General features: G+C 38.6%; 1 protein-coding gene across 1 annotated transcript; it reads left to right on the plus strand.

Annotated features, from left to right (window-relative positions):
- The first annotated feature begins 4454 nt into the window (after positions 1-4454).
- On the plus strand, positions 4455-8395 carry LOC149838308 (protein NRT1/ PTR FAMILY 5.10-like). The gene is made up of 4 exons (XM_090007660.1): positions 4455-4646; positions 4756-4973; positions 5424-5935; positions 7128-8395. Exons 1-4 carry the CDS (start codon positions 4511-4513, stop codon positions 7999-8001), a joined length of 1740 nt encoding a protein of 579 aa, XP_089863786.1. The 5' UTR covers positions 4455-4510; the 3' UTR covers positions 8002-8395.
- Positions 8396-10428: the final 2033 nt, after the last annotated feature.

Below are 10428 nucleotides of genomic sequence, written 5' to 3' on the forward strand. Positions count from 1 at the left end.
TTCGTACTTTAATCAGTGATCATAACCATGATTTAGCAGCTTCATTTATAACTCCTATGTTAAGGTCACATCGTAAAGTAACTGAAGCACATGTTGCAATTGTTGATAGCGCCGACATTGCACAAAGGAAGACATACAATTTATGCACGCACATAGATGATGGTCGCGAGAATGTACCATTCACACCTATGGATTTAAGAAACCACTTGAGAAAAAAGATGTCAAACAACATCATGAAGAATGAAAGAATATGTTCTTTGGTTGATTAGCTACAGAATAATTCAAGCAATGACCCTGGTTTCTTTAGTGCAATGCAACTGGATGAAGATGGGTATGCTGTGAATATATTTTGGACAAATTCAAAGTCAAGAGTAGATTATGAATGCTTCAATGATGTGCTTATTTTTTATATGATAGTGAAGATTAATACCGAATAGTGGCCATTTGCACAGTTTCTCAGAGTGAACCATCACTCATGGAGTTGCATATTAGGTGACACTTTTTTGTATGACTAGACTAAGAAAATCTTTGAGTGGTTGTTCAGAGTATTTATACGGGCAATGAATGAGAAACACCCTGGAGCTGTACTTACAGATGACGATCATGCAATTGCTGCTGTAGTGTCTCATGTATGGCCATATGCACATCATCGCCTATGTTTGTGGCATATCTTTCAAAATGCAGCAAAGAACATTAGACACATTTTTAATCAGAAGACAAGGTTTGATAAAAAGTTTAGAAAGTGTGTACTTGAGAGCATAGATGAGGTCTCCTTTATGTCTGATTGAGAGTAAATGATTCAGATATACGACCTTGAAGATTGTGTGTGGTTACAACATTTATATACAGACAAAGAGAAGTGGGCATTGACATATGGAAGATAATACTTTTGTGCAGGTATGATAAGCACACAAAGAGCTGAATCTATGCATGCCACACTGAAAAAAACCTTGTATTCATGTTTAACAATGTTTCGCTTTATGAAACAATATAAATTATTTGTAAATGGTCTTAGACAAAATGAGCTGGAACAAGATGTGAAATGCTTCAACACCCGCCCTGTAACTTTGTGAATGAAAATATTGACGCGACCTGCAGATCTGTATATACTAACTGTATTTGAATGAACTAAGAAGAAGGTTATACAGGTCATGAATTGCAACATAAAGGTCATGAATTGAAAAATCAAATTTATGATATTCTTAGTAATCACAACCTTTAAATTCAGAATATGGAAGGACAAAGGTACGATGGTGCTAGTAATATGCAGGGTGCTTAGAATGAGCTCCAAGCTTTATTTCTGAAGGATTGTCCTTATGCATATTATGTCCATTGTTTTGTGCACCGTTTGCAATTAACATTGGTTTCTGCAACTAAGGATGTTCATGACATTTGGCAATTCTTTTCTCATTTGGATAATATTGTTAACATTATTACTTTTTCGCCTAAGCGTGTTGGTGAGTTGGAAGCTGCACATAGAAAAGAAATTGTGTATTTGTTAGAAACTGGTGAACGATCGACATCAAGTGGGGCTAATCAGATTGGGAACTTGCATAGAGCTGGAGCTACTCGTTGGAGTTCTCATTATGAATCTGTAACGAGCTTGATGGATATGTAGGTTGCAACATGTAAAGTATTTGAGTGCTTGATTGAAAATTCTCCAAGTGCTAGATCTCAGGCTGAGGTTGATGGTGCATACACTTGCATTACAAGTTTCGAATTTGTATTTGTCTTGCATTTGATGAATCAAATATTTGCAGTTACTGATATAATATGTCAGGCCCTTCAGAAGAAAAATCAAGATATCTTGACTGCTATGAGATTTGTCAACACTACAAAGACTGTGCTTCAAGCTTTGAGAGAAGATGGTTGGGAATAATTCCTTTAAGAGGTAACATCATTTTGTTCAACAAATGATATTTGACTACCTGACTTCAGTGGTTCATATATGGTTGGTCGATCCCGTGGTTGTGAGTATCCCTCAGTTGAGCATCACTATCATTTTGATGTTTTCAATAAAGCTATAAATTTCTTGTTGGTGGAGTTAAATACTAGATTTAATGATACATCAGTCGAGCTTCTTTCTCTTAGTGCGACATTAGATCCTAAAAACACATTTGGATCCTTTAATATAGCTGATATTTGCAAGCTTGCAGAGAAGTTCTATCCTCAAGATTTTACACCACAAGATATATTTTACTTGAAAGCAGAGTTACAACATTATCAGATTGATGTGGTTTCTGATCCTCAATATCAAGTACCTACTCTACCTGATTTGTATCAAAAGATGGTTGCAAGTGGAAGGCCAGAAAGTTATGTCATGCTAACTAGATTATTTTGTCTTGTATTGACATTACCAGTTTCTACGACCACTACAAAATGAGCATTTTCAGTGATGAAGCATGTGAAGATGAAAATTCATAACAAAATGGACGACAATTTTCTTGCTGATTGTATGATATTGCACATTGAACGAGAATATACTATGACTTTAGTTATAGATTCTCTTATAGATGAATTTTATGCTGCGGGTAACTGTTGGGGTCCATTTTAGTTGGTACTTTTGTATTTTGATTTATTTTGTCATAAATAAATTTTATGCTTTGTTATGAACTTCAAATTATCGCACCAGTGTTATATATTGCCCTTAGAAGGTGCGTTGAAGGAGGAGGAGAATGCCGATGTGGTTGTAGGGGCGAAGGGCATCGTAATGAAAGATATTTGGTTGCATAATATGAATAAAGTTGAGCGCCAAATGACCAACTGAGTCGTTCGAATGTTCGGGTTTGTTCAGAAACCGCCATTCACCCGTGCACAATTAGCAAATTTTTATCGTGTTCTATGAAGGATTAGATGAAGAATTATTCCATGATATTTCTCTTCAAACTTCAAGACTGATGCGAGGTCGACAAAGACATCAACTTGAAGTTCATGACATGGGCCACCAATGACGATTTTGTAGCCGTCTATCAAGTTGCATGTTCTTCCTTCACAAAGAGGGCCTTTCATGGGGTGGAGAAAGTTGAAGAGAAGTACAAAATGACTTTAAGTAGATTGAAGGCAGAGTTGCTTCTTGTACTTGAAGAAATCTACACGCTGAAGGATATGATACGTATTCAAACTAATAAAAATAAGGTCATCAAGGAGTTACAATCGCGCCAATAACAACTTCCTCAAATGTAACTTAAGATTATTATTTTTATATATATTTGAAGATCAACATTGTAACTCATTGATTGCATATAATGTCATTTGAATAGGGTTTTCATTGATTATTTTTATGAATTTATATATCTGTATAAATTAATTTTTAAACTGTTAGTTGAGTCGGACTTAGGAGCTGTAACAAGGTCTGTTTCAATCCTTTTTAACAGGTAAGCTGTCAGTTGAGTCTGCCTTAGGAGCTGTAACAAGGTCTGTTTCAATCCTTTTCACCCACTAGACGATACTGCCCCAAGATTTATTACTTTGGCCCAGCGTAGTTGGTGTGGCTTTGAATGGGGCATTCACTGCCTTTTCCATCGTTCTGGTTGGGTTGCTGCCTAAAAGAGGGTCAGCTTGAGAGGGCCATCCCCCTCCATCACCTTCGGTTCAACCTCCATAAAAAAAACAGAGCTTTTTGTTCAAGTTATTAGAAAGTTAGTTTATATTAAACGTTTGAAATATGAGGGACGTAAGACATAAGTTAGTTGACTAATTTGCATCCTACCCTTGACTTTTCCATAGTATTTTTGAAGAATAAAAAACTTGATCTTTTACCAGATGGGGGCAGTAATCACTGAATGTGCTTTTGAAGGGATGTTTTTCACTTTAAATTTCTTTTAGCTTATATACTGTTTCACATCAAGTTTTCTTGACATTTCAATGCACGGACATGGACAAGCCATTAGATCGACCAATTAGTTTGCCTGCAGAACATGATACTAACATGCAGAAATTGGAAGTTGATGAGAATAAGAAGTTCCATTGAAAGAAAATGAAAGAAAGTATAATCAACAGGTTGGTTACTACAATTAAAGGGTGGATCCCATGAAAGTGTGCCAGTTTGAGTTCTATGTGAAAATGGGCTGAGGGTAGGGTCAAGTAGGGATGCAATTCGGATTTTGGATCAGAAAATACATTAGGGAGTAGGATCAGGAACAACCAAAATTTGCAAAATCCCCATTCTGAATCCGAACCGTATGCAACCCTACGGGCCCACGGCCAATGATTGTGCGTCAAGCTTGGATTGCCTTTTCTGGGTTGGTTGGCATGCCGTAGAAACCAGGGAGTTTTGGAATTTCTGGGTGCTGATCCGATTAGATTTTTTTTTTTTAAATTTATAACCCGAAAAAACTGCACCGGGCATAACGACTTGGTTGTGCTGACTCAGCCTGCCGTACCTACGGTCATCAAACGATTGGAGGTCCCTTGAGGAAAAGATAAGAGAGAGAGAGAGAGAGAGAGAGAGAGAGAGAGAGAGAGAGCAGTCCTGCAATACCCAGCAATAGGTAGCAGGCAGAGAAGCAAAATGACTGTGTCTGAAACCTCGTCTCCTCTTCTTGGTGGTGGTGATGACTATTACGTCGAGGGAACCGTCGATTTCAAAGGCCGACCGGCGGTCCGGTCTAGATCCGGCGGGTGGACATCCTCTCTCTTCATAATCGGTAATAGCTTCCCCTCCTGAATTGGGTTTCTGTTTATCTTCCCTTTTCCGATCCCATCCTACATTCGAAACGAAACGGATTGATTGGGGTTGTGCTGTTGGGGGTGAAGGGGTGGAGATGTCTGAGAGGCTGGCCTACTACGGCATCTCCTCCAACCTCATCACCTACCTCACGGTGTCGCTGCACCAGTCAGTCGCCGAGGCGGCGGCGAACGTGAATGTTTGGTCCGGCGTGGCGTCGCTGCTCCCCTTGGTGGGGGCGTTCGTGGCGGATTCATACCTGGGCAGATACAGGACCATCCTCTTCTCCTCCCTCCTCTACCTCCTTGTAAGTGAAATCAATGGTCACAAGGTGAAGCGTTACTAAAACAAAGTAGCCAATTTACTATTTGTTAATTCTTATGTATTGAAATAGTTTTCAAGTTTCAACAATGTGGTGCAACCCCATTTCTGTAAAAATCTTTCTTTCTGAAACAGTTGTAGAGTTTGTACAAAATTGTAGTGTAATCCCACCCTTCTAAATGTTATACCGTTTAGGCATGATCCTAAAGGCCTAGACTGAGCTACTATTTTATCTAAAACTTAGTTTGTCCGGCCTAGATTTGACTCACTTGGAATTGAGCCTGAATTGCGTTGTCAAGACCTGTGTTATTTGGTGCAACTAGATACAACTTGCAGCATCTAGCGAACTTGCTTGTTTTATAAAATTAGTTGGTTTGATCTTAGAGAATTAGTCATTAGTTAAATTGTGAGCCTTGGGACTGGTGCAAACTTGCAGGGTTTGGCTTTCTTGACTCTATCAGCTATCCTTCCATTTGGTTGCAGTGGTGCTAAAAATACTTCATGTTCTTCTCCATCAAAGTTTCAAGTATCCTTCTTCTTCTTCTCTCTCTACTTGGTTGCTATAGCTCAGAGTGGGCACAAGCCATGCGTCCAGGCATTTGGTGCAGACCAATTTGATGAGACCAATCCTGAAGAGCAGAAGTCCAAGGCCTCTTTTTTCAATTTGTGGTACTTTGCAATATGCTTTGGAACCGTGTTCTCAGTTTCAGCTATTATTTACATTCAAGAAAACGTTGGTTGGGCTCTTGGATTTGGAATACCATGCTTATCAATGGCATTAGCACTTACAGTTTTCTTGATTGGTTCGCTTATATACCGGTTTAAGGTAGTTCAAGAGCAAAGTCCCTTCACAAGGATAGCACAAGTTTTTGTTGCAGCAATCCGGAAATCAAAATGGGCTAAAGAAGAGTTAGAGAGCCCATGTGCTACCAGCAAGAGCAAGATAAGGTTTGAACTGTGAAAGAACTTGTTATTAACTTTTTCAACCAACATGGATGTGATTTTTGAACTTCCCCAGGATAACAGTGCCATGCTCTCCATATATGCTTGCGAGGAGTAGGGAACCATTGCCTCCATCTACGTTGTTATCGAGAGCATTGGAAACTGTAGCCCCTCATCTTTAGTGTCTACAATGAGCATGGCTCATCTAAGCTCAACCTTCAATTGGAGGTCACACAATTTAGGAGTCTGGAGTTCTTTGTCTGTGATAATTACAGTACACATTGACTTATAACATTAGCTGTAGTGGAGTCTGTCACAAAATGCATGAAGAATGGTTTCAGTGCCTTTGAGGACCATTGGAAGGAGACTATTTTTTGGAACGTTTGAGGAGGTTATCTATAGATCGAGTTTGATCCTCCCACTGATTTTGCATTTCTTTTCCTTTCCAATATTTTGAAAAAGGCTTTTTTTTTTCAAATGCTTTGGCAGAGTTTTGTCACCAGCAACATATTCCTATCTTAAGACAACTATTTTTTTCAAGTTCAGGCACCTTTTGATATTGAATCGAAGTATCAATTCTTTTTCATAAATCATATTTTACTTCATTGTCATCAGCAACATATTCCTATCTAAAGACAACTAGTATTTTCAAGTTCAGGCACTTTTTGATATTGAATCAGAGTATCAGTTCCTTTTTCATAAATTATATCTTCATTGTCTGAGGATCCTACGCCTTGAACATTAACTGTCTTCAATCTTTACCCCCTCCCTCCTTTTCATGTGGCTGTTCACGTTCTAAAAAGAGAAACTTTTAAACAATGTTTCTTTTGATAAGAAAATCAACAATTTAAGGTTACGAATCCTCCCCAGATGAAACTGAGAACTAAGGCTGCCAATGCATTGGTGACTTGTTGAATAGGCATATTGGGAGGGAGTAGACTAGTTGAAGCCTTGTCAAACATTTCATGGCTTGCCTGAAGATCTCTTTGATTTTGGCATTCTTAAATAGAGGCTATACACATGGATGCTCCATTTTTACTCCTGTATTGTGTCCCATATGTACTAGTTGTATTGGAAAGCTTCATAAAAGTGGTGTAGAATAGAGGGTATGATCTCTTCTATGAAGCATGTGCTTTAGTTAAAATTTTAATGTTGTGTTCTTCTTATGACTCATTTTATTGTGCATCTTGTTTTGTAGTTTCCTTGACAGAGCTGCTCTACGATTGAGATCAGATTGTTCTTCACCATCCAAGAAGAACAGTTGGATTGTATGCTCTGTTGCACAAGTGGAAGAGGCTAAGGGAGTTCTACGCCTGATTCCATTATGGATTACATTTTTGATGTATGCAGTTGTGTTTGCCCAGTCATCAACTTTCTTTACAAAGCAAGGCAGCACAATGGACAGAAAGATTGGTCCTAGCTACTTGGTGCCAGCAGCAACAATACAAAGCTTCATTGGTATCTCCATAGTTCTGTTCATCCCAATCTATGATCGAGTTCTTGTTCCAAGTGCTAGGAGTGTCACAGGTATCCCCTCTGGCATAACAATGCTCCAGAGGATAGGAACTGGGATGTTCTTATCAATAGTTTCTATGATAGTAGCTGCCCTTGTGGAGATAAGGAGGCTAAAGGTTGCTAGAAATGCGGGTCTAATTGATTTGCCAATGGCAACCGTACCCATGCACATATGGTGGTTGATTCCTCAGTATCTCTTGTTTGGACTTGCTGATGTCTTCACAATGGTGGGATTGCAAGAATTCTTTTATGATCAGATGCCAGATGGGTTGCGAAGTTTGGGAATAGCTCTTTATCTTAGTGTATTTGGGGTTGGGGACTTCTTGAGCAGCTTCCTCATCTCTTTGATAGAGAAACTGAGTAGTACCAGTGGGGAAAGTTGGTTCTCCAATAATCTTAACCGAGCACATCTAGATTATTTCTACTGGCTTTTGGCTGGCCTTAGCACTTTTGAATTGTTGGCTTATCTTTTCTTTGCTAAATCTTATACATACAAGAGCAGACACCCCAAGCTTTCTACAGTCCCAGTAACTGATATGGAGAGCAATGATGTGTGACTGTGGATGGGTTTGTATCTCATGGATGCACTGATTCAGCAATGCAGCAATTGGTAATGGGAAGTCCTATTTCTACACCTTTAAGCTTATCAAGCCAAATAATTATAAGGCTAAAAGGTTTGGCATCGATTCAACTGTACTGTAGCTGTATAAACAAATGGGTTGTTTTGTTGATAATGAAGAAATGGAAGCGTGAGAGGATCGATAAGATGGCAAAGCACTTCTACATATAGGCGATAGAGAAATATGGATGTATTTTCTTATGTTCAGAAAACTCTCTTAACTATAATTGTAATTTTGTTATTGCTTATTTGCATTGTGATTGGCATCAGAAAAAGAAAAAAAATATGTATGTATTATGTATATATGTATTTGTTGATTGTGCTACTCTCAATGGACATCGGCACAGACCTTTTTGGTTACACACTCTTCATTAAATGCCTGACATCTTATTCATGTCTTTGACTAGAAATTTATTCATCTACATGTACTTTTTTGTTACACATTTGGTTGTTACAACTAGCATTTTATTCACATCTTTTGCATTGGGCAATTTGTTTATCCATACATTGAATGCCTTCATGTTAATGTCATTTCTATTGTACTAGGCAATATTTTTCAGTGATTTGTGGGAACGAACTTATGACTTGCCAAGAGCCGTCTGCTTCTGTAAGACATGATGCACTTCATCAGTTCAGCTTCAGTAGGATGTGATGCACTTTAAACAAGATTCCCAATGATCTTAAGCTAACTCGAGAACAAGACACTGCAGGTTTGGTTCAGTGCCGTTCCTACTGCTCTTCGCTGTCATATCTTTTTTACATGCACGTGTGCACACACACACATATGAGGCTATTTGCAGACATATTCTGATGAGGCTCACAAAATAACAAAGGCCATACTCACAAATATTGGTCATTTATTTTGAAAATATCGTGTTTTTATCAGGATACTCCATGAATGTGATCTACATGGTCTGTTTAGTGAAGATTGATGTTTGAATCACCAAAATCTGACCTTTGTGCAGGATTTTTCAGTAATTTGGAAATCAAGAGTTGTGAAAACACCAAAATATTCTGATTTATGAAATCATATTTTTTTTTGGTTGAAAAAACAGGATCCAAGGGTTGATTCTTATCAAATTGACCATGCTAAATCCATCTACAAGGTCAGATTTGATCAAAACAACTTGCAATAATGAGATCCTACAGGTGCTATGACATAGGGTATGACTTTGGAGATGACTTGGTCCTGCTTGTTGCTTTCTAGAAAGTGAGCCTGTTGCCCCCTGGTGCTTTTGATGTGGTCTCTCTTTCATTTATTGCAATGTCTTGTCTTCTGACTAACGACATGGCAGTGAGGTTAGCTTGCTCTTGCTCTAGTTTCCCATCCTAGAATCTTTATTAAGGTCCCTCATGTGATCTATGACGACCCTCATGGCTTTGAGAAATTCAACACCGAGGATTTATTTTTTTATGAGTGCAAATGAACAAGATAGAGATTAGCTTCACTGTACCGTTCACCTATTTTCAGCCAAAAATCATTGGCAACCCAATGAATTTTGCCTGCATCAACATTGACAGTTGTCATCTTTGTTGGTAAGTTAGCGACAGTTGTCATCTTATTAGCCTTGCGCTATTGTTCTATATGCTTCACTCCTTGATTTCTCAAGCACCTTGCATTGCTGTGGTTCAAGGAGATTGGTAAAACCCTTGAGGTCCTCTCTGCCAGTCGGGGAGCGCTCGAAGTTAGGAACACCATCCGTGGCGACATATCGTCAACTTGGCGACATTCACAAGTCGCCATATACTACTTTGCGAATCAATGGTGCTGACATTGCTTTCGTGCACATCAGTGTCAAGGGCAAGTCACGAATTCAATTACTCATGAGTTCAAGGTGGCCGCCCCTCATCATTCTCCCCCCTCCTCTCTCAATTTTCTATTTTGTATTTCACATGCTACACAAACAAATGAAAATTTTTTATTTAGAAAAATTATCATATCAAAACTTCTCATAGGCAAAATTTTCTTTTACAGCAAGAATTTCTTTTGTTTCCAAACGTGCCCTTAGAGAACCTATGTCCATACATAGTATGATATGGTGCACCTGGTAAACCCTTATCAAGTCCGTTGGATCAGTTTCAATCCAACGATTATACTGCAAAAAGATGCATGGCATTTATGGGGGAATTGCTTTTAATATAGGTTACCTTTTCGAGTTATTATAGCCTGCTAGACCAACCTAATCTAACGGACTTTATTAAGGAGCAGGTGAACCCAATGCACTGTATCATTGCTATTCAGATAATCACATTTTTTTTAATCTTTTTGCCTAGAGACATTTCAGCTTTGAGGTGGCTGAAAACTTGACAGAGATTAGATTGCACCTATGGCATTTATCCTGCTATTTGTTTGCAACCTTTAGCC

Source organism: Nuphar pumila, chromosome 5, assembly GCF_984573655.1.
Source record: "Nuphar pumila chromosome 5, dmNupPumi1.hap1.1, whole genome shotgun sequence".
NCBI lineage: Eukaryota > Viridiplantae > Streptophyta > Magnoliopsida > Nymphaeales > Nymphaeaceae > Nuphar > Nuphar pumila.

Bases quoted from the DNA above. Each gene is read 5' to 3' on its own strand.
- LOC149838308 (XM_090007660.1), top strand. From the start codon at position 4,511: ATGACTGTGTCTGAAACCTCGTCTCCTCTTCTTGGTGGTGGTGATGAC. The intron at 4,974-5,423 runs GTAAGTGAAATC...GCAAACTTGCAG, and splicing joins CCTCCCTCCTCTACCTCCTT to GGTTTGGCTTTCTTGACTCT. The intron at 5,936-7,127 runs GTTTGAACTGTG...CTTGTTTTGTAG, and splicing joins ACCAGCAAGAGCAAGATAAG to TTTCCTTGACAGAGCTGCTC.